Here is a 27,459-nt window from a genome sequence, read left to right as displayed (position 1 = left end):
TAAGTTGGTCAGCCGCGCCTGCCTTTGACCAACGGGTAGATACTCGCGTCTTTTTTAGGTTTTACACAGGCTTATTCCCCGTCGGGACTCGAACTCCGACCGATCAACCTTGGGTTATGCGCGCTAGCCTAGGTAGTCATCGTGCGCAGCTACCGGAAGTTCCAGGGGCGGTTAGCCGCCCCTCCCGGGCTCATAACTGTCACGAAAAAGAGAGTCGCCTGCTGTTACAGGAGTACACGTCAATTGACGCGTATGGTACAGGCAGGCGCAGGCTTCGCGACATCCTTATTACCTATCAGCCTCCTCGCATCGGCATTCCAAATAGTGCCAATCTTCTCTTTATTCGCTAATAAGCGTGTTTAATATAGATAGACTATTCTTAATACCCTCTAGCCTCATTACTAGCCTTTCTTTTAAGTATTCTCCCTGCTATAGACGCTATCGCTGAAATTGTCGGAGCTAGATGTTTAGGCCCTTCGTCTCGCGAAGGAGAGAGCAAAAGTGGGCATAAAAGTGGATAAAGGGACTTTTCGAAGGTCAAGTATCATACGATCAGATGGTATGTGAAATGCATGTGTTGATTGCTCTCCTCTGGTTGCCCTGTATCCGTCTAGCCCTCCCCTTTTATATCCCTCTGTGCCTTCCCTGTGTTCATATCCCGTGTTCAGGTATAATGTACATTCTATCAGGAAGAGGGCACTCCTTGCCCCTCACTGAAGGCCGCGTAAGCCATCTACGTCAGCACATTCAGCTCGATCTCCCGATCAATAGCTTTCCAAGCTATTAGGTCGATAGTTCAATCTCTTGAGGTCCCCGAGCCAGTAAAGATATACCGGGCTCCTTGGAGGATCCTGATCGAATAGGAGATCCTCCGGACCCCTCAGTGGACCACAAACCTCCCTCCTTACCTGGTTTCGAGCTGTATTACCTAGAGAGACCTAGAGGCCTCACTTCGTTCGGACCTTCTTCTCGACACTTCGCATAACTTCTGTGCTAAGTTGAGCGCCTGCTTACGCTAAGAGAGCGCATAGTATTCTCTAAGTATAAAGAATAAGCATCAGCCGCTTCGAATATTTCTTTTTCTCTTACTACCTATCAATCAAGACAGCTTAAGCTACTAGTTCTGTTGTGGTTATTTTTCAAACCGGCACGTCGCGCGTGCCAAAAGATTTCAAGACACATTATCAGTCTTCTTTCCGCTCGGCCTAGTAATCTTATTGAACGGCCCGGCACCCAACCAGTATTAACCCACAAGTACTCATCTCAAAAACCCGCCTCTTGTTCGACACGATGAAGTTCAACCCACTTATTACGTCAATCATGGCATTCGCGAGTGTAGACGCCGGGAAGTGGTACCTCTACGATACCATCTGCCCGACAAATGGAGGTACCGGGGGGCGTGTCCCCGTAGCACCCGGCTACGCGGAGGGTTGGCGGGTGTGGTTCAGGACTGTCCTACCGCGCGGCGAGGTTCTACAAGAATCGTGGCTGCGGAATTCACCCTGCTGCTCGCGTAAGACCAGCCGGAGTTGTATACCCTGTTGCCCTGCACAAGCGGGACCGTATGGGCAGACATAGACTCCGAGCCAGGTTGGCCCGCTGCAGTGAGACTGGGTTCTTGTACTTATTGGGGTAGCTAGCTGCGCCCTCGTGAGTTAATGCCAGAGAGCAAGGCTCACGGCAAAGGAGTCTATCCGCCAGTGGTTTGTAAAACACCGACAACCCTTCTCTGTTGTTGAGACCCCTGATTTCCAAGAGATGTTCTTGGCTCACAATACAACCTGTGTGTACAGGAGTCGTATAACTTTACGCAATCATATCTACACAGACTTTGTCGAACGCAGAGAGAAGCTGAAGATTGAGCTTGAGTACAATTGTGCTACCATCTCGCTCACCCTTGATATCTGGACAGCACCGAAATGCGATGCCTCCGGATGGGCCGTTGGCGCCGTCCTCTCTCAGCGAGACGAAAAGGGTAGACTGCGACCAGTAGGCTATTTTTCACGCAAATTCTCCGCTGCGGAGGTGAACTACGACGTTCACGACAAAGAACTTCTCGCCATCGTCGCGGCAATGGAGCACTTCTCAGGCGAGTTACGCAGCGTTGACAAATTCATAGTCGTCTCAGACCACAAGAACCTGCAATACTTCATGACCAACCGCCGCCTCCGAACGCCAGGTCCGCCTAGCGGAAACACTCTCTCGGTACACGTTCAAGATCGTTTTTCGCGCTGGGAAGGACAATACACAGCCGGACTTCCTCTCTCGCCGCGCCCAAGACCTGCCCGCTAACGGCGACGACGAGCGCCTTAAAAACCGCGAATTCCAGCTGCTTAAAGATCATTGGCTACCTCCACGCACCGTCAAGCATCACCAAGGCGACTACATTCTTAACCAACTCGTCAGCGCTGTACAGACGCGCCGCTCAAAACCACACCCATCGACGATTCTCAAGCCCCGCCCAGAGGCGCCAAACTCTTCTTCGACTCCGCGCTTCAGTTGCTCTGGGACCGCGGCCTGATCGAAGACGGCGAGTACCGCAACATACACGCCTCTGTTGTCCAAGGCAACGCCACCTTCCCTTCGGAATACAACCTTTCTGTCCAGGTACCTGACTGCGAAATCGACGACCGCGGAGCATTGCTCCGGCGCGGCGCTTTATGGGTGCCCAATTGGGAACCACTTCGGACGGCACTGATACAACAGACACGACTATCACATTACGGGTCACCCTGGGCGCAACGTTACGCTCAACATTCTTCAACGGAGCTACTTTTGGCCCCAGCAATACCTTATGGTTCGCCAATTCGTACGGAACTGCAATGTTTGCTCACGGTCAAAGTCGTGGCGCCACAGCCCACAGGGTCTCCTACGACCTTTGCCTATTCCGGACAGATTTCACAGCGAATTGTCTGTCGACTTCATGGTTGACCTGCCAGCTAACGGCAAAGGCCCCCGATTTCTGATGGTAATTTGTGATCGGCTGCTCGGCTCTTGTACACTGGAAGCTATGGATTCGATGGAAGCTGAGGCTTGTGCCGAGCGCTTTGTTCAGTGCCACTACAGATTCCACGGCTTTCCAAAGACGATGACATCTGACAGAGGCAGCAACTGGGTTAGCAAATTCTGGCAACGGCTTTGTGAACTCGTGCGCATTGAACAACGTCTATCCACGGCATACCACCCTCAGACCGATGGCGCTACCGAACGGATGAATCAAGAGGTCCTTGTTTACTTACGAATCTTCGTCGCCTACGCCCAGACCGACTGGGCAGGTCTTTTGCCAATGGCCATGCTCGCGATCAACAACCGCGATTCCTCTGTCACGGGTTACAGCCCCTTTTTCCTCACTCACGGGTACCACGCCGAGCCTATCCAACAAAACCAAATCTCATCTCGCTCCAAAACCGACCCCAAGGCCCGTGCCGACCACTTCATTGCCCGCCTACGAGAGGGTCAAGAATTAGCCCAAGCAGCGAAAGCGACAGCACAACAAATCATGGAACACCAGGCGAATAAAGGGCGGCGGCCAAGTCAAAAGTTCGTTGTCGGGGAGCGTGTCTGGCTGAATTTGAAGAACGTTACCACCCCCCAACTCAAAAAGAAACTCTCGTGGACACAAGCCCAGTACAAGGTCACCAGAGTCATCGCCCCTGACATCTACGAACTCGATGTCCCTTCCAACATACACCCGCGCTTCTTTGCTGACCTCCTTTGCAAAGACCCTAACGACCCTCTTCCATCACAAGTACAAGACGACACACAACCACCACCGCTACTAGACGGTACCGTTCTAGTGTATTCCGTGGAGAAGGTTTTGCGGGCAGAACGCCACCCCAAGGGCCGAGAACTTCTCGTCAAATGGGACGGATATATCGAACCCACGTGGGAACCACGTGACAACATCAAGCTTACGGACGCCTTCAAGAGGTTCGTGGCAACATACGGAGAGGGCGACGACGTGGGTGAAGACGAAGGCTCTCGTACAGGGTCTACGAGTAAGCGCCGCAAGACAAAAACACCAAAAGTGGTGGCTTTGTCGTATATCATGGGCTTCAGTGGGTGCGCTTTCAAGTCGCTTAGGGCCTTTTCTTTCTTCCCCGGAGGAAGGGGGTGATGTTACGGTATCCACCTCCACATACCTTACGGTATCCACTTCCACATACCGTTACGTATATAGACCGCTTCCTCCTTTTCTTCAGTTCCTCTTCCTCTTCCCTTCTTCCTTAAGAAGTCGATAATTAACTATTCTTCCAAGTCCCTTCTGGTTATCCATATCGGCCTTGATCGTAACAGTCCCCACGAGGCGACAAAGTTCGTTCCAAAAGCTCGAAATAAACTGCGGCCCGCGATCTGACGTAATGGTCTCCGGTGCGCCGTAGGTCCTCCAGATATGCTCGTAGAAAAGCCAGGCCATATCCTGCGCGGTACAGGTCGTATATGTCGGTAGGGAGAACGTCCTCTTGCTCAACCGACAGACCGTAACGAAGACCGCCGTATACCCTTCTTGTCTCGTGGCATTGTCTTAAAGTCCATAGAGATGTGCTGCCAGGGGCGCTCCGGAATTGGCAGTGGCTGGAGTAGTCCTGCTGGTCGGAGGCGGGAGTCTTGGGACCGCTTGCAGTCCGCGCAGTTCGCGCAGTAACGGTCAATAAAACCTCCTATCCCGAGCCAGTAGTACCGTCTCGTTAAGATCTTCCTCATCTTATTCCGGCCGGGATGTGCCTGACTTTCGCGGACGGTGCGCCTCGTGACAAAGGGCAGTCCGTAGGTTCGCCTCGTCGGGGACGACTAGTCGTCCATCGTAACAGAGGAGGCCACTCTGGACTTGGAACCGGGAGTCTGGTATCTCTGCTTGCTCCCTTTCGGAGCGTAGCGAGGTGAAGCCCGGTTTGCCTGGAGGATCGCTTCGATAAGCTCGAATCCTTCCAGTAGGCACCCATCTCTAGAGTTTGGGGTCTCGGCTTGTCTTGCGGAACCGGGGTATATATGGCAATAGTAGGGTCGTCTCCGCCTGCGGCGCCTGCGGCTATAGCAGCCCTCCCGTCGTGCCCCTGCAAACTGAGTTGCTGGGATTAGGATCTGCGAGCGGTTCAACTCCTTGAGCGCCTTCTGTAACTGCACGTCCTGGGCCTTGCGGGAAAGAGCGTCGGCGACGACGTTTTGCTTGCCCGGGCGATAGTGGATTTCGAATCCAACCATAGCAAGGGTCTCGATCCATCGAGCTTGCCGTGCGTTTAGCATCCTCTTTGTAGCGAAGTACTGGAGGGCTTGGTGGTCGGTGAAGATCTTGATGACTCCGGGAGCGACTAGGGATACAAGGGCATCCATTCCTTCAGGCACACGATAATAGCCAGGAGCTCCTTATCGTGTATCTCATAGTTACACTCCGCTGCGTTCATCGTTTTCGTAAGGAACGAGACCGGGTGCCATTGTCCATCGTCCGCTAGTTGTGAGCACGCCCGCGATAACCCCATCCGACGCGTCAGTCTCTAGCTTCGTCTCGCGGTCCTCTATGAAGTGGACGAGGACTGGCGCGGTAGTTAGAGCTGTCTTTAGGGTCTCGAAGGCCTCAAGGCACCGGTCGTCGAAATCCCACCTACTCTCCCTGTCAAGCGGTTTAGGGTCGGCAGATTCTACCGTAGTTACGGATAAACCGACGGTAGAAGTTGCAGAATCCGAGGAAGGACTGCAGCTCTTTTTTGCATCGTGGGGTCTGCCAGGTCAGGATAGCCGAGACTTTCCTAGGGTCGACGGAGATACCATCCGTACTAATAATAAACCCAAGGAAATCCGTCTTTGTGACACCGAATTCGCATTTCTTGATGTCTACTTGAAGACCCGCTTCCCGAAGTCGCTCTAGAACGAGCCGTACGTGTCGCATATGTTCCTTCTTATCTTCGGAGAACACGAGGATATCGTCGAGGTAGGCCGTACAGAAAGAGTCGAGGTAGTCCCAAAGGGTCGTGTTAATAAACCGTTGGAACGTACTAGGCCCGTTGCATAACCCGAAGGGAAGGACCTTGTAGTGGAACTGGCCGTAACGCGTGCGGAAGGCGGTTAGTTCGACTGAATCCGGTTCGAGCCGGATCCGGTGGAACGCCTGCCTAATATCTAGCTTCGTAAATATCTTCGCCTTCGCAATGCGGTCTAGGGTCTCGCTAATAAGAGGGATAGGTACCGATCCTTCTTAGTTAGCTGATTGAGTTCCCGAAATCTACGCAAAACGCAGCTTGCCATCCTTCTTTTTGCAAAACAGACAGGGATCCGAACTGTGCGCTGCTTGGCTCAATGAAGCCCTTCTGGAGACTATCCTGTAAATACTCCTTCATAGTCTCCAGCTGTTCGCGGTTAAGGCTGTACAATGGGTGCGTTCGTAACGCAGCAGGCCCTGTTAGTTCGATCTTATGGTCTACCCTGGGCGGGACGGAGGCATCCTATTGCTGTCCTCGCGGGAGAACACGTCGGCTAGGTCTGCGAGCTCTGGAGGTAGCTTTTCTGCGAGGAAACGGTCGTCCTCGTCCTGTTGGTTATCCTGCTCGCCCCTTTCCCCGAGCGCCTTATCGATCATGTGAAGGTTGAGGAAAGTCACATCTTCGTAGGCATGCCGATGGTCCTTCCTGCGACGGATACCTGCGTGGAATGCTGGTGCCGAAATCATCAGTATATCGAGATCCTGCGCCCTCCGTTGGTACCGTGGCCTGATATCCTTCTGGCAGGGTCTCTCCACTCGATGCCCGCCAGTGCTCGGTTCATCTTCCCAGGTCATCCCCTCGATGAGTAGAGTACCGTGGACGATGTTGCCGTGGGCCGATGGTGCTCGTGGCCCCTGTTGGTTCCTGTATCGCGGGAGAGATCTGGATGATATGGGCCGCGCCGTCTTCTTCCTGGTCCTGTCTTTCTGCTTCTTCCCAAAGGTGGTCTCGCCGCTCTACGTCGGCCTGAACTCGTAGGGAAACTGGCTTCGGGTACATAAGACGAGAAGCCTTAAGTGCAATATCCGGGATCCAGTCCCTCTGGGCTTCCAGCTCAGGAGGGAAGATAAGGCGACGACGGCGGCAGTCGAGACGGATATCGAAATGGCTCAAGAACATAAGTCCTACGATCAGGTGGAAATCGTTCCTCGTCCCTAGGTCGGCCTCAAGGATCGGTTGATCGCGGAAAGTCCGCCCTGGAGCTGGAAGTCTGCTTGGATAGAAGAAGTGATACACTGAGCACGACCATCAATTCCCTTAATATAACGCGGCGCTGTATAGCTGCGTCTAGGGAGGTCGAGTCGTTTAGCTGCTGGCTTTGTTAGGCGTGAGTTGCCTAATAGCCACGTTTGTGCTCCGGTATCCACAAGGATGCGTACTGAGATAGCGAGACCATGTTTGCGAATCGTGCTATTAATCACAAAACTAGGACCGCCAATTAAGTGATCAATTGTCGATAAGTTCAAGTTCTCAGTAAGCTTGCGAATACTTAGGATATAGCCTGTGCGGGAGCCTTTGCTCAGGCTATGGCATTTCCGCTACCTCGGACTCCTCATCTTGATCGTCCTGCGACTCGCTACCTTCGCTGTCCGATCCTTCCAATAACGCTCTCAGTTGGTCGTTTACCGTCCCCACTGCCGCCACAAGTGCGGCCACTCGTGGGGATCCCTTTGTCGGACAGACGGCAGCCTGATGGCCCGGTCTTTTGCAAACGAAACAGTTCCCCTTAAAGGTACCATCAGACGGCAACGTGGTAGTCGGCGGGGTCGAGGGTCGCTGGGCCCGTAACTCGGTTTGGGGAGCGAATCGGACTGCCTTTGACCGAGGGAGGCGGATTATTCCTCGGTCTGGGGTCGGTATCCTAGTCTTCGCAACCTCCTCTCGGTCCTCCTTCAGTCCTCTAACGCGTCAACCTGAACAAGATACCGGGCAGTCATCCGGTCACGATATTGAGCAAACGTAAGCTCCTCGTACCGCTCGTAGATATCTTGGCTGTTTAGGCGGATCCGACCGGTGAGCTTCTTGTGAAGCTCTGTGATCCGGTCTCGGTCATGGAGTCCTGCTTTTGTCGCAAGGGTTACGAACTTCGCTGCGAAGTCGATAAAGGACTCCCCTTGTTTCATTTTCAGGCTATCCAGCCGCTGCCTCGCCTCCCACTTGTGGCTCTTGTTATCGTAAACTGACCCAAGGAGCTCGAAGATCTGACCCACGGATCTGATCTCCAGGTCGTCCTGTTTCGCGAGGTAGGGCGCTAGGACCTCGTGCGCTTGTCCCTTGATAAGGGTCGCGATCCACGTAATCCTAGCGAATTCGTCGGGAAAGAAGTAGGCGTTTAATTCCATCTTCCGCTCCACTGCTGCCTTCCAGTCAGCGTAACGCGGATTCGATCCATTGTCCAAGGGCTCCGGGTCCTTGATCTTGATTGTATTGTGCCGGGTCCGGGCTGTGGACGTAGTCGACGATGGCGCCTGCGAGGGGGTTCGTTCTTCAGACGGGGGAGATGGCGTGAGGTCGTGGGGTGTGTGGTGCTCCTGAGGGGCCCGGGGTATCCTGTCGGAGCGCCCCAGAGTCTTTGATGCCTGCATAGCTCGCCTCGATCGCACGGATCTGGTCCGTGTAATCCATAAGATCTTGCTGGCGAGCTCTAGCCTGACGGCCTAGCTCCTTCTGGTTCGCGAGGGCTCGTTCGAGGATCTGACGGGCAACCTTCTCTCGGGTGCTGGACCGTTCGACCGTCCAACGAAGTAACTGTAACGCCGCGTTACGTTCGTTGACTAAGTGTTGCAGTTCCTAGCAAGGCCCTCATGTTTCGCATTCGCGATGACGCTTTCACCCAGGCCGCGTCTAGGGTCCCGCTCGTGCGGCCTGTCTTTGCTGTAAAGGGGGTAGGGTTCTCCTGCGCGGCAAGGACGGTGTGTGCGAACTGCTGGACGAGGTCCTGGTCGGAATCCGTAAGGAGGAGCTCGTGCAAGTCTGTTGTCAGTTTCTGGGGGACCTGGAAGTCGCGGCCCACTCTAGCCGTCTCTTCTAACGGTCTCTGCATTGTCGTTCGTCCCTCAAGTAGGGATCAGGTTGTCTCTCGTTCTTCTTACTAGCCATCTGTACTTCGATGCAGTCGTGGTCGTCGGCGGCCCGTCTAGGCTGGCCGGAGTCTCGCTCGTCGTAGGAGCCATCGTACGCGTACTAGCGGACGGAAGATCAGTTTCTAACTGATATCTTTGGAATCTTCCACGTAGGGTAAGGTGCCGGGTGTGCGGCGTGACCGGCGGCAATAACCACTTAGCGCAATTGGCAGAGCAATTAACGCAAATGGGTATTGGGGTCGGTAAGGGCGATCTTAGTATTATGTCACGGCGAGCGAAAGGGGACTGCAGACAAAGCTAGCAAGATACTCTGTAACGAAAGAATACTAAGATGAAGAGGAAAGAAAACCACATAACTCCTAACGCCGTGACCTCCTCATATCCTCCCTGTCGCTTCGGACCTGGATGACGGGGCTGCCCGTACCTACCGTCGGAGCTGCCCGTGCCCGTGCCCGCCCGCGGGTGCCGTGCCCGTCCGCGGGTGCCGTAGTAGTCCCCAGGTGTGTCACGGTAACCCAGGGGTCCCAGGTAGGGCCCTGACATTTCCGTAGTAATCCCCAGGTGTGTCACGGTAACCCAGGGGTCCCAGGTAGGGCCCTGACATTCCTAGTGCCTGGTTGATAGCCTTGCCCGCCGTGGGGGCTAGCCTTAGGCGGTGTCGAGTACCTACCTTCCGGCAGTAGAAGGGGTGTGTCGGTGATTTTCTCCTCCCGCAAGAGCATTCGATCCGGGCCTCTTCGTGGTTAAACCTCTGGTAGTCGGCGAAGTCCCCGTGCCCGCTCCTCGCAGCGAGCAGGTGATGGAGGTGCTGTCGTTTGTGTGCAGCTCGGGGGCACCCGAGCGAGGCCTTGAGCTCTAGGCTCTTGTAGCTGCTCGGGGCCCCGCGGCCCACCAGTCCTGGAAGTCGCGCCTGGCCGCAGCCTTGGCCTGTCTCTTGATGTTCGCGTAGGTCGGCGGTCTGTCCGGACCCTCGGCCCGGCAGCCCTCCTTTGCTAGCTGGTCGGCCCGCTCGTTGCCGGCGATCCCCGTATGGCCGGGGCACCAACGCGTGCTGACATCTCCGTGTCGAGCCGCGGCCTCAGCGAACTTCTCCGCAGCCGCTTGCGACGAGATCGATGGGCTGCCTCGTATGGCTCTTATAGCCGCAGTTCGTTTTTTTTTTTTTTTTTGTATATTCCGCCATTGACGATAGTCAGAGGCACTGCGTCAGACTCGCTAAGCCTAATCTAGAGTTGTCCAATACTCGGTTCCGAGCCCAAGGAATTCGTCCCGATCTAATGCCTGAATTTCTCTTACATCCTTCAATCCGTCTCTTGCTCATTTGACCTGTCCCTTCCAATTCTGGAGCCTGTCTGATGAGGTACAGACCACTCTCCTCCGCCGCATTTGACGAAGAGTCCACCTGCCTTCAGCCGTCCGGTGTAGCTAACCTACCAGCTGTGGGGCAACCACAGGTATAGGTAGAGGGTTTGTGCTGAAAAGAAAAGGTTAAGACAGAGGATGTATGTTAGTAGGGCGTCGGTCGTAACTGGCGAGTTCCCGGCGATACACCGGGCACCCAGGATCTGTAGCCTTGTGTGCTCCTTTTCCACCGCACGCTGCACACTTGAAAACGTCCGAGGTGCAAGTCGACGCAGAATGGCCCGGTTGGGCGCACTGTCCACAGATCGGAGCTGGCGCCTTGCAGCGATAATGCAAGTGTCCGTAGAGGTGGCAACGGTAGCATCTCGCTGGTTGAAGTCCTGAACGAATGGTCGCGTGTATGCACACTCGCCATTCGCCATCTCAACCGTTCGTTTTGCAAGCAACCTGTCCACCTCCTCTTTCTTATCCAGGTGTACCACTAGAGAGCGGTATTCCTTGTCGACAGACGCTGTCCCGAGCCATCGCATCTTGTGCACTTTCACCCCGTTCATCCGCTCAAACACGGCGCATCCGATATCATCCGTCGCAACCCCGCGATGTGCTCTATCAACCCGTAGAGGGTACCACTGCTCCCCATATAGCGTTCCCTTGTCGAAGTGTGTCTTTATCCAGGTGTCGTTCTGCCGTACTTTATCGACGTCCGTCTCTCGAAAGAGAAGCCGAAAACGCCCGTTTCTTAGAATTGACGCCCAGGCAGGTCACACCCAACTTCTCAAGGGCAGCGTTCGCGCGCCGACGAATGGTGCCGGCATTGCCTTCCTTTATGTCGCTGTCTAGGACCCGACTCACGTCCAACCCAATGCCTGGCAGTGGCCCTGGGACCGGAGAGGGTGGTGGCGAAGGTGGCAGGTGCTGGTGCTGTTGCTGATGAGGCGCACTTGGAGTGGCGGACTCGGAGGGCTAGCGACGCGTGGGAAGAGCTCGTTTCGAATGAACTCTTCCAGAGACTCGACGCGTTTTTCCGCCCTTTCGGCCCGCTCCTCGACGCGTTTCAGGAGAGCTTCGATTCTTGCCAATGAATCCTCGTTGACATTGGGGTCGGAATTCGTCGATTTCGCTTTCGGGACGGCGGATTTCTTTCGTGATGGGCGCGGTTCTGGGTCGAATTGCAGTGTCGGTTTCAGGGGGCGACCGCGGGCGCTGGTCCTTGTCACGTCGGCCGCGCTTGTTGAATTGGCCACAATGATGCCACAGGCCACATTATCGTTCGTACCGTCATCCTCGTCATCGAGCAACTCGAATTGGTTCGAGTTGCGCTTGGTGCTGTTCTTGCTCTTCCGCGGCATTGTTCTTCTGTTCCTCCCCGCAGTTCGTTGGGCTGGTGAAGGTGAACCGGAATCCAGAAAAGTGGGGCGGGCACGAGTAGTCGTATACGGTACTTGGGGGACTAAAATCCGTCCCGATTCCCGCGCAAGTCTGTGAGCGACGCAGCAAGCCGCGCCGCACGACTGCGTTCGATATCCGTCAAGTTGAGTGAGGCAGCCGCGGAGCTGCTTGATATCAGCAGTACTATGTAGTTTAGATAGAGCTGCCACTGTTTTAAAACTGCAGCTTTTGCATTTATCATTCAGTCATACGTTATGGTCTCGTAATGTTTGTACTCCATAGACTCCATGAAACCGGGCAGATGTGGAGACAATACAACCTGCCTGAGAGCTGTGGAGAGCGCCCGTGGAAGATCCGTCAGGTACTTGGCACTGCCCTGGTACTGGACGGTGCCTAGGCTGCCTACAATCAGTTGAGTTGCATCATTCTCTGTGCTCTTGCGCGGGAATCGGGACGGATTTTAGTCCCCCAAGTATGGTCACAGTAGGGTATACGTAATGACAAATTTTCTTCCAAAATGCGTTTTGAGACAGTCTGGCCTACAGGCGCCCGTACCTTGGGGGGCATCCCGCTCAGTATCCAGCACTTCCACGGGAACCCAAGCGACCCCAGTACCCTGCGACGGTCCCCAGCAACGGCTGCCGGCTAACCGCTGCGGCGCGGCCGGGACGGGTCAAGCGGCCCGCGCAAACAGGGTACAGTAAGATCTCACCGGGCTCTGAGCAGGGTGCTGTTGGATTAGGTTTGGTATGCCAATTTCAGGATATGTGCCCGGGCACAGATTGCAGTTGATCTCCGCGGTCTGTTCCCGCAATGTGAGTGACGCCAGCCCGCTCGCAACCCGGACTCCGGGATCCGGACTCGAGGTACCGACAGACCAGCCGACCCCATGTCCCGAACCAGGCGCATTGATCAGGATCTGGGCACAATGGTGTCGCTCACAATGGATCGCAAGCCACGCCGCTGCCCATGCCCCCGTGCACCTGTAAGCGTTGTTCAGCGCCGACACGGTGTGGAGGATAGCGACGAGGATGCTTAGGACCCGGCGGGGGCCGTATTTTCCAACTTTCCCACCAGGAGTCATGGTCGTGGCCAGGGCTGCAACGCGACTCTAACGACACGTGGCAGGACGTGGTCCTCGCAGGCCAATGGGGTCTGGGACAGGTGCCCCGTGTTTATGGGTGGCCGAGATGCCCGGGACGGCCCGGACGGGTGCGGACCACCAACCGAGCGGGGAATAGATCGAGGACGAACTTTCCCACTCGCAGATTGTGTCTCACCAGGCACGCGCCCTCCACCGCGAACGTGTGGTAGGTAGGTAGGATTTATTTCGCCCGGAGGGAGGTCCCTATGCCTTTTGTGGTAGGATTTATTTCGCCCGGAGGGAGTTCCCTATAAGGCTTTTGTGGTAGTAGTAGGATTTATTTCGCCCGGAGGGAGGTCCCTATAAGGCCTTTACACAGTCTAGAGTACAGTTCCGCACGTTTGTTCCTTGACTCCCCAAGCCCCACAGATCATCTTACGCTGCGCCAACCGTACCACTGTTTTGCTCCATGACAGACCTGCTTGAAGGTCAATTTCTCCAAGTGTTCAGCATCCTATTCCCAGCAACTGAAGCGCGATGTGTCGAAGTTGAAGCGTGGTTGTGTTTGTCATCGATGGTGGTTGGTACGCCGATTGTGTTTTTTCTCATGACGCTGTTCCCTGTTGACGGGCGGGAACCCGGGTGTGCCCTGTTTCACCAGGGGTGCCTCCAGCCGGCTTCGAACCGACCCCTCTGCGACGCAGAGGCTCCAGACGTGTCACCACTACGCCATGGAGGCAAGGCTTTTGTGGTAGTAGTAGTAGTAGGATTTATTTCGCCCGGAGGGAGGTCCCTATAAGGCCTTTACACTGTCTAGAGTACAGTTCAACACGTTTGTTCCTTGACTCCCCAAGCCCCACAGATCATCTTACGCTGCGCCAACCGTACCACTGTTTTCGCTTCATGACAGACCTGCTTGAAGGTCAATTTCTCCAAGTGTTCAGCATCCTATTCCCAGCAACTGAAGCGCGATGTGTCGAAGTTGAAGCGTGGTTGTGTTAGTCATTGATGGTGGTTGGTACGCCGATTGTGTTTTCTCATGACGCTGTTCCCTGTTGACGGGCGGGAACCCGGGTGTGCCCTGTTCGCCCAGGGGTGCCTCCAGCCGGCTTCGAACCGACCCCTCTGCGACGCAGAGGCTCCAGACGTGTCACCACTACGCCATGGAGGCGGCTTTTGTGGTATGGATTTATTTCGCCCGGAGGGAGGTCCCTATAGGGCCTAGACGTTCTGGCTATTGACGGTTCGATACACTGATGCATGACACCCCAAGCCCCACATATCATCTTACGCTGCGCCAACCACTCCACTGTTCGCTCCATGACAGACCTGCTTGAAGGTCAATTTCTCCAAGTGTTCAGCATCCTATTCCCAGCAACTGAAGCGCGATGTGTCGAAGTTGAAGCGTGGTTGTGTTAGTCATTGATGGTGGTTGGTACGCCGATTGTGTTCTCTCATGACGCTGTTCCCTGTTGACGGGCGGGAACCCGGGTGTACCCTGTTCGCTCAGGGGTGCCTCCAGCCGGCTTCGAACCGACCCCTCTGCGACGCAGAGGCTCCAGACGTGTCACCACTACGCCATGGAGGCGGCTTTTGTGGTGTGTGTGTGTTTATTACGCCCGGAGAATGACTCTAATAGGGCCTAGACCTTCTGACTATTGACGCTTCGATACACTGATGCATGACACCCCAAGCCCCACGGATCTGCTTACGCTGCGCCAACCATTCCACTGTTTGCTTCCTGACAGACCTGCTTGAAGGTCAATTTCTCCAAGTGTTCAGCATCCTATTCTCAGCAACTGAAGCGCGATTTGTCGAAGACGAAGCTGGATGTGTTATTGTTGATGGTGGTTGGTACGCCGATTGTACTTGACGAATTCTTCTATCACCGAATTACCGAATGGGTCTTCATTGAACGTGACGTTGTGAACTGATGTTCTCTCATGACGCTGCCCCCTTTGACGAGCGGGGAACCCGGGTGTACCCTGTTTCACCAGGGGTGCCTCCAGCCGGCTTCGAACCGACCCCTCTGCGACGGACGCAGAGGCTCCAGACGTGTCACCACTACACCATGGAGGCGGCTTTTGTGGTGTAAATCCGGCGGGCCACGGGATCCGGCAGATCACCGGTAAATCACTTAGTTGCCGACACTTTTCACTAAGATTACTTAGTGTCCGTACGACGGATAGGAAGGTAGGTAGGAAGATGGGTAAAGAGGTGATCTTAGTAGTTGTATTGCTTAGAGAGTAGCTAGAAAGCTTGCTTAAGAAAAGGATATGTAGTAGACATAAGTCCCTTTATATAGAAAACTCCTCCTGTTGGAATACTAACCTGCTGAGTAACCCGTGCAATCGGGATACCATCACGGTTCATGCACGACTCCCACGTGACACCCTACCCCGCGATCAGGGCACGCAGCCCCGGCTGCATGCCCCCATTACCGGGTGCACATTCCGTTTCTTGTGAATAGCTTCCTTCCCTAGTTAGTTACAATTGAAGTCATCACCGGTTACCCTACCTGTCGTGACTGTGACTCAGCCTACAGCTTGTGCGCATGCGTATCTGTAGGCACATAGGTGCCTACCATCACTGATCAGTGGTTCCAGGTCCCGAAGGAGCCACAGAGCAGCAAGGTAGACGAAGAGTCACCGATCTGATCCGCCTGCAATTCACCGTGCCGTTCGGAGAAAGTGATACTTTCCTCTACGGGTAGAAGAGACAAACTCCGTGATTCGTTCCGCCGAGCAACTCACCGACCGTTCGAAGACGACAAGTTTGTGCTAAGAGCAGGAGACACTCCTTATTCCGATCCGCCTTCAACTCACTGTGCCGTTCGGAAGAAAGAAGCAGAACCTACGGCTAACCTATTGCTATTCCTAACTGCCGTTCCGCCGAGCAACTCACCGACCGTTCGAAGGAAAGGAAAAGACATAGCTTAGCTGCGTCAGCAACGCATTCCGACTCCTCGCGATTGTGCTTTAATCAGTACAATTGATTACTACCATTCACCTCCGACACTATGTCTGCAGGACCTAGCAGCAGTGCCCCGGGAGGCAGTAGTAATACCCCGTCCCTACTATCTATATTGCTCGCGATCCCCAAGCCAGGAGAGAGTGCAAGGATGGCTGGACAAATATACTGGCATACCGATCGACCTGTCAGACATTGACCTATCCTCTGGCATACCCCTGTGAACCCAGAGGAAGAGCCAACGCCACGCCACCTGATCACACAACTCGCCCGTGCGTGGACCGACTATGAGAGAGCCAATGTAGGGAGAATCGACACTCTTATTATGTTCCAAGAGCACTTCGAAGGATGGAATAGTGCACTCTTCGGAAGGATTGAGCCAACGATTCGAGCTGCATTCGTCAACTATCTTCGTACGAAGGAAGTGATCACTGGCCCTTGAGAAGATGCCGACATGACTATCTTCTCGCTTCCTCGTCACCGAAGAATATTGGGAAACCCAGGATACCCCGGTCACCTCCATCGACGAAGGAGCACAACCCGTGCCCGCAGCGATCCCTTTGCCCCTCTCACCACCTATTCAACCGCCTGTACAACCTGTCCAGCAGGCCACTCAATCCGTCACCCCAACCGCTTTTACAAACGCTCCGACGAGCTACACCTTCCTCACCGCACAAGGATAGCTCCCAGGTAACACCAGCTCCCTATTACCTACCCCAATTCAGTGGCGATTCCCCCAAGAGCCAAGTCAGATCCGCCACAATACACCCCATACCGCACATTGCCACCACGAGACGTGCCGAACACCCCGACCAATGCCCAGACTCTCGCCCTCTTCGTCAAGATTTGGAATAAGGAAGATGCCTACTCAGGTCAACCTTACGATCTCCTTGACGATAAGATCAGGAACTTCCTAACCACCTGCCGTTCGGTTGAAGTCCCCGAGAGCCAGCTACACGCCTTTCTCCCCCGCGCCCTTACAGGTCGAGCAAAGACCTACTATGACCTTTATCTTGACCCAGACCTCACGTTCGCCGCCGCTTACCGACAACTTAAGCAACATTTCGATACCAACGTGAATCTGGAGCATTACCATACGGACTGGTCAACTATCACCTTCAACAGTGTCCGTAGCAAGCACAGTGACAAGGACCTCCACGCTGTGCTTGATATAATGCTTGACAAGCTCCAATTGTGTCAACGAGCGATTGGGCCGGAAATAGCTGGCGAAAGCAACCTCCGCAACGCAGTCATCCGCGCTTGCCGTGGAACGCCTGAGCTCAAGCAAGCCTTGTACAAAGCCCCCGCCCATTGCGAACAACTCTTTGCCGACCTCCGCGCCTCTATTGAACTTGCGATCACGGACAACGGTAGCACCCAATGGTATACCGACCGCAAGTATCAACAGAATAGACCCCCCTTCCGCAACAATAACAGCGCGAACCCCAAACGACAGCCGCAGAGAAAGAAGGCGTGCTTCATCTGCGGCAAAGCTGGCTGTTGGTCTACCAAGCATACCATAGAAGAACGGAAACAATCACGGATGTATTTCCTTAATGCCCACAATGCCTCCGACACGACCCCGGACTTCGCCATGTTCCTCGCCGAATTCGAAGGTCATGAACTTGACGAGACCCCTGTCCCTGACTATGATACTGCCAATGAAATTGACGATGAAGACCCAGCGATTGGCTCGCTGTTCTTCACGCAATCATTCCTCGCAGATTACGCTGTTTTACACCGTCTGACTAAGGAAGATGCCTATAGCGCTCCTCAAAAGGCCCCGGCACAACAATTCCTTGTCGATGACCGTTACACAACGCGTTATCAGGGCATCATGCTCGACACAGGTGCTTCCGACGTTTCAACCGCTGGCCTAGACCAATTCCATGCCTGGCAGCGCGAAGACCACTGCGCTACCCTCGATACCACCCGCGCAGGCCAGGCAGGCATCTCCTTTGGAGATGGACCCCGGATTGTGTCTGTCGGTGCGACCGCGATTCGCACGGCATTCGGGCCCGTTGATTTCACGTTCTTCCCACTAAGACCCCGTTCCTCCTCTCCCTAGCCGATATGGACCGGCTAGGCTTGTTTTTCAACAATCAGACCAACGAAGTCGTCCGCGATGACATTCGCGTTCCCGCAGTACGTAAATGGGGCCACGCATGGTTCCATCTAGGTGAAGAAGAGACTGCGAGAGTATTCCTGACCGAACGCGAATTGCGACGACTTCACCGACGATTCGGTCACCCGGCCACAGCTAGACTCCACCGACTGCTTAGATGTGCCGGGCATGATGATATTGATGAGCAGTCAATCCGTGAGATCACGAGGATGTGCCACCACTGTCAAATCAACGGCACCTCCCCAACGCTTCAGGTTTACCCTTAGAGACGACCGCGAGTTCAATTTCGAGATAACCGCGGATGTAGTCCAAATAGGCGGAAAGCCTGTGCTACACGTGATCGACGAAGCCACAGCGTTCCAAGGCGCCAGGTTCCTCCCTCGATGACCGCCCGAGACACCTGGGAAACGCTACGGATGCTGTGGATAGACACCTACCAAGGCCCCCCGGACTTTATGCGCCACGATGCCGGCACTAACTTTGCAGCAGAGGAGTTCCAAAAAGAGGCATCGCTGATGGGTATCACTTGCAGGCAGGTGCCTATCGAAGCCCACAACTCGATTGGAAAGGTAGAAAAGGCACACGGCCCTCCGCCGCGCCTACGATATCCTCCAAGCAGAGTTGGGTGAGTCGAGAAGCCCAGATGCCCTCCTCCAAATGGCTGTAAAGGCAGTCAATGACACAGCCGGCCCGGATGGCCTTGTCCCTACCCTCCTCGTCTTCGGCGCATACCCACGAATCAACCACGATTCACCGCCCTCTCCCCCTATGATCAAGCGCGCAGAGGCTATTCGGAAAGCCATGGCAGCCCTGCACCGTGCTGCCGCTGCCCGTCAGGTTAGAGATGCCCTCAACACGAGGAATGGACCAAATGTAGAGCGCGCTGCAGAGCTTCCTGCAGAGCGAGGTCCTCGTGGAGAGAGGCTGACGGCTGGACCGGCCCGTGGATCGTTATCGGCAATAACGGCCACGAAATAACAATCAATCATGTCAATGGCCCGCAACTTCAGGATCACAGCGGTCAAGAAATACCACCGTGATCCTCAGGCCCTCATCACAACCCCACGACGACTCGCAGCCGTCCCCGACGAGTCGACCCCAATGCACCCCTAACCCCGATCAAGATGATGCCCTGCCCCTGTGCTCCTACCTGAACAACGCCGACGAGGACGCCCCAAAGGCTCCAAGAACAAGCCCAAGACCGGCGTAGCCAACCTGTCAAAGAAGGAAGTTAATCACTATGATCACGCTGTTCAATTGCGCCGCGAAGGCCACATCACCACACCAGGTGCCCCCTTTGAACAGTCCGATACCCAAGAGATTAACAACCTAATCGCACAGGGTGTGTTTGAGTTCATTCGTTTCGACCCCGTGGCCCACAAAGGCCAAAGACTCTTTAAAGCACGCATGGTCCGCGAAGTTAAAGGACTCGGACCAACCACAAGGCCTCCGCCGACCGTGCAACGGCAGCACAGCGGCTACTCCTCTCAATTGCCCCTCCTCGCAGGTGAAGCCTCCGTCTTCCTGCGTGATATCACACAAGCATATATTCAGTCCAAAACCCCCCTGAATCGTACGATACTCGCACGCCTCCCAGCGGAATTAGTGCCCCGCTATCCCCCAGACACCATCATCCATGTCATCCTTCCCCTGTATGGCATAGCAGAGTCAGGTCTCCATTGGTTCGTGACATATTATAGGCATCATCGTGAGCGCCTCGGTATGACACATTCCACCTTTGACCCTGCTTGTTGATCTCCAATGATCAAGCCGCCGGCTTCGGCATGGTCGCTATGCAGACGGATGACACCTCCTCCTCGCCTCCCTGAGTTCGCGGCCGCAGAAGAAAGAGAGATCCAGAAGGCTAAGCTCCGCTCGAAACCAAGGAGCCAGCTATCGGCCGCGACTCCTCGAGTTTAATGGTTGCACACTTCTAGCCGAAAAAGACGACCTTATCATCCAGCAGAAGGGCCAAGGCCAGAAGTTAGCCACCATCTTTCTCTCCTCCACGGATCGCGCGCAGCAATACGCCCAACAGCGCGCGCGCGGAGCATATATCGCATCAATCTGCCAGCCCGAGGCCACGTTCGACTACTCAGTCGCAGCACAAGTGCAGCAGCCGGAAGCCCGGACTACAAGACCCTGAACAAGCGGATACAATGGCAGACCGACAACCTGCAACGAGGACTCCGCTATGTTCCCTTGGCCTTTCGACTGCGAAGCTAATGGTATTCACGGACGGTTCGTTCGCGAACAACAAAGACCTAAGCTCACAACTGGGCTTTGTTATTGTGCTCGCCAACGAGGAACAGAGCCCTGCTGATTTCACGATCAGAGGCAATGTCCTGCACTGGTCATCTACGAAGAGCAAGCGAGTGACCCGGAGCGTGCTAGCCTCGGAGATCTACGGCATGGTCCAAGGTTTCGATATGGCCATTGTCATCGCGACCACCCTGCAGGCTATTGTCAAGCAGCTGGACCTACCCCGACTCCTCATTGTCTGCACCGACTCATACTCGCTATACGAATGCCTCGTAAAGCTCGGGACCACGAAAGAGAAGCGACTCATGATTGATATCATGGCGCTAAGGCAGTCCTACGAGCAGCGCGAGATGGCAGAGATCCGTTGGATCAATGGGGATGACAACCCGGCTGATGCGATGACCAAGCAGCACCCAACCGTGCTTTGGAACGGTTGATTGAGACGAACAGGCTGACGATTCGAGTGGAAGGATATGTACAACGACCCGTGACCGCAGACACCACCTAACGACAAACGACTCCATGATGACGAGCCTCCCTTCATTGAGACCGGAATGAAGGGCAGGCACGGCAGTCTTCGGATTCCATCACGAAAAGAAAAGACTGCCTGTGTTGGAATACTAACCTGCTGAGTAACCCGTGCAATCGGGATACCATCACGGTTCATGCACGACTCCCACGTGACACCCTACCCCGCGATCAGGGCACGCAGCCCGGCTGCATGCCCCATTACCGGGTGCACATTCCGTTTCTTGTGAATAGCTTCCTCTTCCCTAGTTAGTTACAATTGAAGTCATCACCGGTTACCCTACCTGTCGTGACTGTGACTCAGCCTACAGCTTGTGCGCATGCGTATCTGTAGGCACATAGGTGCCTACCATCACCTCCCTTTCTTTCCTCTGATTATTCGTTCGATCCCTCTAGGCAGCAGAGTATTATTCTAGACAACTAGTCTTAGATCTAGGAATTTATCTTAGGTATTGCAGTACGAGATGGGCAGCAAGCATTGATCTTGAGTGGAATAAAGCTCTTGATTCTTCTATCTAGAGAGGGAGTGTAGATGATCTTATATAGATAGAAGAACAGTGGAAGTGAATGAATAACCCAGCTGTTGGGTTGTGGCTGTGTAAAGCGTAGGCAAAAGGAAGGTTGGTGAGGCTTGTAGATACTGATGTGCCAGTGTGACAGTGCAACATTAGGCAGCTGAGTAATTATTCTAGGCAGCTATTCTTATGTCTAGACATTTCCTTCCCTTTTAAAGGAAGACCGATTCAGAAGGTCCGAACGATCCGGTGACTAGGAGCAGCCTCAGGGTCAAAATAGCTGCAAGCTCGGTTGGGAGGTCTGCTGACTGCATAGAAAAGTTGAGCCTCTACCCGTTGATCTTGGTGTGGGGCCACAGCAGCCCAACTAAGTGTCTTCGCCACTTAGTTGGCCCAAAAAATCCGGCACAGCCCAAAAAATCCGGCACAGCAGCCCACCTCCAAAACGTCAACCCTATGCATCTCAACCGCGTTTTCTCGCGCAACTTGACTTTATTTACGTATCTTTTTGCCGGAATACATTATGACAGATAACATGGCTACCCTGGAGGCAGCAAAGCCGTTCTGGCGTCTCGTCGCGACCCCAGAGCCGATGTTCGTCGCTCAACAACACCAAAAGTACGCCTCTTTCCGTGCGAGATGCGGCCATCCGTTACAATGTGAAGAGCTCATCCGTACAGAGAGCCATTAATTTCATAAGAAACCCTTTTCCCGTGCTCCAGGGCGTCCATTGGCGCTGACGGAGGACGAAGACGACGCCCTGGTTGCGTATGTACAGTGGATGGAACGCACCGGCATGCCCGCCACGAGAGCAACTTGAAGCTGTTGCAAATGCAATAAGAATGCGTCGAGATCCCAATGCCCGCCCGGTCTCGTCAAGTTGGCTTGACAATTGGCGTGGAAGTCATCCTGCGATCGCGAAGACGTATCTCAAAGCAGTTGAACGAGCCCGGAAGTCCTTTGAAGCCCACGGGGTAGAAGAAGTCGAATTTTTCTACTCAAAGCTTCGAGAAATCATCACCAGCTACCGTATTGGCAGTTCAGAGATCTGGAATGAAGACGAGGCCGGAATACGCATTGGGTGCCTGCGAGAACGCATCCAAGTTCTCATCACGCGCACCACTAGAGTCAAGAGCACCCGGCCCCGAGTTTTAGACCCAGCAAACCGAGAATCCTGCACGGTAATTGCCTCAGTTAACGCAGTGGGGGACTCTCTTCCACCCTGGCTTGTTTTCCAACATTACCCTACCACCAACTGGGCCGGCATCGACATCATGACAGGCGTACGGTTTGCCCAGTCGCCAACTGGCTTTTCCAACGCAGAGATACACCTTGAGTGGGCAAGGCATTTCAACTGCTGGTCTTGGGCATCGTCAGCGCAAGCAAAACAGTCAGGAAATTCGCTGGAAGAGTGGTTCGGCTGTGACGAGCATCTTCGGCGCCCCAACATGGGGATGAGTCGCGGAGGCGCCGCCAAACCAACGGCCTGACGACGAGAAGATCTACCGATTGCTTGTTGTGGATGGCTTTACAGGGCATACCACCCTTGACTTTGCTGAGTATTGTATCAAGTTTGATATCATCATTGCTATTTTCCTCCACATTCCACCCACCTCATGCAGCCGCTTGATGTTGGGGTATTCCAGCCACTAAAGTCAGCACATCAGAAAGCGCTTCGGAAGTCGCTCGCAGAAGGCAACATATCATTTTCGCGGGTCAACTTCCTCACAGCTTTTCAGGACGTATATGAGGCTGGCTTCACGCGGCATAACATTATGGCGGCATTTGAAAAACAGGCCTCTTTCCTGTCGACCCAGCGCCGGTGATCACCAAGATCCTCCACGAGCAGCTACGACAACAGCAGCCGATCAATCCTGCATACGCCTCGCTCCTACCCTCGGAGACGCGTTTCCAAGTCGCCGCGGATGCCCTCAATGATATCCGGCAACGGTATGGGCCCCTCATGAGCTCGCCATCACGAGAAAACTTGCGGGTTCTTGCGAAAGTGAACACCGAGTCTATCGCGATGGCGTCACATTCCCAGGGCATAGTCAGCGATAAGAATAGCCGAACCCAGGCGTATGCGAATCGAATGAAGAGAGGCAAGATTGTCAGGCCGCGCGGAGAGTTTATCACGAGCTCCAGCATGGCCGACATCACCCGGGAGTATGAGGAGCTCCAGGCAAAGCAAACCCGGCTTCAAACGCGCCAGGAGATAAGGATGCATCTTAAACGAGTTCGTGGAGAGATGCAGAAGATCCGAGAAGACTATAAAGTCGGGAAGAAGCAGTTAGTCAATGGCAGAGTCAAGACATTGAACTTTAAGCCCTGGCTAGAGTTTACGGGACGAGACGTTGAGTTCTACACTCTGGAGCAAAGTTGCGATACCCTCATGCGGGAGCTCAAAGAGCCATCCAAGGAATCCTTTTCTATGATACCACGAAGAGAAATAACTCCGCCAGAGATGTCAGGCGCGCGCAGCGACCCGACCTCGCCCACTTACAGATATGTCGTCGTTGCCCGGCAGTGACGATACCGTCTATTTCACAGGCCTCGATCTTGACAAACATAGTGAGGATGGCGCCGACGATGAAGACGAGGACAATTTACTCGACACGCAAGAGAATATACCTCATCGCCGCCGTTAGCAGCGGTTGAAGCGGTAGTCGATACACCATGCCCTCGACCGCGCACCCGATCGTCCAACAAGATACAGCAGACGCTCCAGGAACACAGGTATGGATAAAATAGCTCTCAGAGACGCACAACAGGCGAAATTACTACATAATACGTCTATTTGGACTCACAAACGCGGTCTTCCTATCTCTTCGACTGGAAGGCGGCAGCTCCTAAATAGGCCCAAAGACGTGATTTTTTCACTTTTCGTTGTTACTTGCGTCTTTAGGTGATCCGCAGCTATTGATCACATGTATATTTTAGCTATTTGAAGTCGCATTGACGGCACCATGAAGCGAAGCGTAGAATTTCCTTGATTTTGCACCCCAAATTGAGGACCCTGCTGTGCCGGATTTTTTGGGCTGTGCCGGATTTTTTGGGCCAACTAAGTGGCGAAGACACTTAGTTGGGCTGCTGTGGCCCCACACCAAGATCAACGGGTAGTTGGATGACAACTGGAATGAGTTGGATGACAACTGGAATGAGTTGGTCTTCAAGCCTAGTTCAACCAATGGTTGCTCTGCTGATTGCCCATCTCCAAGCTCTTCTTCTCGGGCTCGATTTGCCCGCTCAAGTAATGCTTGCTATGTACGTTTAGGTCAGTGTACTCACAAACAGATATTGCGCTTACATATTCAGCAACACCCCCAGTTGGGGCTTTGCGGTACGCAAGTATAGGCTGCCGGCCACTTTCGACGTGTTGAATGATCTTATCCCGGAGACCAAGATAGAAACGCTTAAAGGGTCGCAATTTATCCGGGTCCTGGCGACTTCCAAGAACGACCTGATCGTAGCCCATTTTAAGGAGCGTCTTGTGGCACCAATCCTTTGTCTCGGGCTCCAAGCACGTGCTGGTGTCACAGGTCCCGGGGCCGGCCGACCGGTCATCCGGTAATCGGATTACCGCCCCGCCCCATGCAAAACCATGTCGTTTTCGAAGGTTCGTCCCTGCGGGGCTGGCGTTTTCTTAGTCGGATTACCGCCATCGGACGGCAAAAGCGAAGGTCCACGCCCGCGGGGCCCTGCGCGAGACCTTCGATTTCGGTCTCGCTCACGCGCGTTGCGCTCCACCTCCTCCTCCCACCTCCTCCTCCACCTCCTCCATTGCCACCGTCGCGACGGCGACCGCCTGCACCATGTCAAACGCGATAGAGGATCCCCGGGTCAGGGCGGCCATTGAGCACTACCTGTTAGATCTGGAGAACACCCAGCCGAAGAATACGAAGCGAAATTATCGTCCCAAGCAGGAAGAATGGAAGGCAAGCCCGCATGCGCGCCCTGCAATCTTCATGTAGATCCATGCATTGACCGCCTCACAGGAGTGGTGTCAAGCCAACTGGCCTGCGATCCCGGACGTTTGGCCGGCCTCGGTACCACAGGGCCAACAGCTACCGGGAGACCTGGTCGATGAAGGAAAGCTCTTGCTCTTCATGAAGGAGGTAGTGGCATCACGTCCTCCAAAGAAAGGAAAGAGGGTCGCCGATGAAAGAAAACGACACCTCGAGGCTCAGGAAGCCAAGAGGGCCGTGAAAGACGCAGAGCACCATCAGGTAACAGATGTTGATCACGGGATGTGGTCGTCGGACTGAGCCAGCCCATCATACTAACACCCAGCTTCCCCAGCAGATACCATCGTTGTAGGCGGCGGAGGTAGCGAATACGAGTCAGACTCCGACTTGGAGTTGTATGAGTCCACGCTCAAACTACAGTATAATACTGTACGGGGCTACGTCTCGGCCATACAGAAGCTTTACGACGAGCAGAAGAGCCGGGAGTCAATCCTGCGGCCCGGCCACAGGGAGTGGCACTGAAGGCACTCAAACGCAGCATTCTTGCAACGACTTGGAGCCGGAAGAGGAAGGAATACATGGACAGGGAGTTGGAACTCTGAGAGATGTGTATGCGCCGGCGCAGATACCCGACCACACCAACGTGGCATGGTCCGAGGAAAGAGATCGCCTGCGCCCTGAGGACGCAGGTGGACTTTCTGCTCGGGAACCACATGCTGCTGCGGTCCGGCAACCGCCTGCCGATGGAGTTGGCAGACTGCTTTCCCTGGACTTACCCAACGAGGGCTGCAAGGCCCAGGGTATACCACGAAGGCGCTGGTTGTCGTGATGAACTGTGGGAAGACCAACCAGCACGGCCGCATGGAGTATGGATCTGCTTTGCGGCATCGAGATCCGCGGTCTTGTCTCATCGGCGCCCTCGCGTTCTGGCTTTTCTGGCGCTGGCAGGTAGAAAAGGCGGAAAGGTTTCCGTCTTCCAAAGAAGCGAAGACTGGTATGAAACGAAGGTGCTCCGCCGATCGGCGAAGGAGCCTCAAGGTAAGCGTGATGGCATTCACCGGAATCCCATAACTCAGAGGGTGCATCGACCCTTTCACTCACCGAATATACAGCTCCGTTGTCGGGCCAGACTGCCCGAGAATGGACGTCCAGGTTCTACAAGAAGGCCGGGATCAAGGTCTCCAAGGTCAGCCATGCGCCTAGAGTGGCCGCGACGCAAAACGCCGACATGGCCGGAGTGGATGAAGGCCAGGCATGTCATCTGCCCTAGGCAAGCCGCCAACCCCCTGGCCTGGGCTGACCCGAACTATACAGATCCGCCGAGCCGGTCGTTGGAATAACGGAGACCAAATGACCGGCTGCTATCTGACTTCCCTGCCTTTCGAATTCATGAGGGCCGTGGCCGACTTTGACCCTGAATGGTCGGGGTCTTATTTCGTGCCCCGGGCCACCGTAAGGCCGCCTGTGGTGCTACTCGTGCAGGTCTGGCCTCAACTCGACAAATGGAAAGAGGCCCACAGTAGCCCTTTCTCAGATCTCGGGGTGGAGCAGAACATGGCCGCCGGCGCCTTCTTGGAACTCCTGGAGTGGCTTCGAGAGGTGCTCCTGCAGGACGCTGTCTTCCTTCGCGAGTCCTACCCCGACCATCCTATCTTCCAGGATCCGGTCTTCTCTTGCCCCGAGTTTGAAGCGTTCGCCAGCAAAGTTCAAGACACATGCACACGGGACCACGAAGACAGCCATACCACGGTCATTCAAAAGCGATGCCGGTGGTTGCGGAGAAGCTGCGCACAGTACTGACTCAACAGGTCGCAGCCGAGCAGTTAGCTGAGCGAAGACATCTAGACCTTTTGGGGGCTTCTTACGAACTATGCACAAAGTTGGACGAGTTTGCGCAGGCGACCTACACCGTCACCTTCAGCCCCGGCCAAGGTGCTGCAGGTCAACATGCGGAGATCGCGGGAGCTCATCAACAGAGGCGCCGCGCTCCACGAGAGACGGTCCTCAGGTCCGAGATAGGCCCTTCGCAAGCGGGCGGTCCGACATACGCTCCGCTCTCTCAGAGCAGCAGCAGGGAATGGTGCAAGCGGGCCAGGACAGGCCCAGGGAAGAGCGCATGGCGAGCCGCCTGGGCCGCGCGAACCTCCGAGCTTCAAGCTCCCCCGTTCTGTCAAATCTGTACAGGAGCTGCTGCGTCTCTG

At 54.7% G+C, this 27,459-nt stretch overlaps 3 protein-coding genes across 3 annotated transcripts; 2 read left to right on the top strand and 1 right to left on the bottom strand.

The window, feature by feature from the left end:
• Nucleotides 1-11,268: 11,268 nt before the first annotated feature.
• Nucleotides 11,269-11,769, bottom strand: HRG_07282 (uncharacterized protein; the record flags this gene model as incomplete). The annotated part of the gene is made up of 1 exon (XM_044865753.1): nt 11,269-11,769. The coding sequence occupies one exon, from the start codon at nt 11,767-11,769 to the stop codon at nt 11,269-11,271; it is 501 nt and encodes a 166-aa protein (XP_044718717.1).
• Nucleotides 11,770-16,188: 4,419 nt separating this feature from the next.
• Nucleotides 16,189-19,817, top strand: HRG_07281 (uncharacterized protein; the record flags this gene model as incomplete). The annotated part of the gene is made up of 13 exons (XM_044865752.1): nt 16,189-16,276; nt 16,616-17,005; nt 17,087-17,713; nt 17,804-17,851; nt 17,932-18,042; nt 18,124-18,175; nt 18,243-18,311; nt 18,521-18,613; nt 18,890-18,984; nt 19,036-19,128; nt 19,199-19,561; nt 19,652-19,696; nt 19,759-19,817. 13 exons carry the CDS (start codon nt 16,189-16,191, stop codon nt 19,815-19,817), a joined length of 2,133 nt encoding a protein of 710 aa, XP_044718716.1.
• A 5,288-nt stretch (nt 19,818-25,105) lies between these two features.
• On the top strand, nt 25,106-27,277 carry HRG_07280 (centromere DNA-binding protein complex CBF3 subunit; the record flags this gene model as incomplete). Its single annotated transcript, XM_044865751.1, has 8 exons — nt 25,106-25,228; nt 25,289-25,519; nt 25,596-25,606; nt 25,884-26,006; nt 26,211-26,296; nt 26,371-26,510; nt 26,573-27,051; nt 27,139-27,277. 8 exons carry the CDS (start codon nt 25,106-25,108, stop codon nt 27,275-27,277), a joined length of 1,332 nt encoding a protein of 443 aa, XP_044718715.1.
• Nucleotides 27,278-27,459: the final 182 nt, after the last annotated feature.

This window comes from Hirsutella rhossiliensis (genome assembly GCF_020360975.1).
Source record: "Hirsutella rhossiliensis strain HR02 chromosome Unknown scaffold00008, whole genome shotgun sequence".
Taxonomy (NCBI): Eukaryota; Fungi; Ascomycota; class Sordariomycetes; order Hypocreales; family Ophiocordycipitaceae; genus Hirsutella; species Hirsutella rhossiliensis.
The sequence above is the reverse complement of the archived record's forward strand: the minus strand, read 5'-3'. Positions and strand labels throughout refer to the sequence as shown.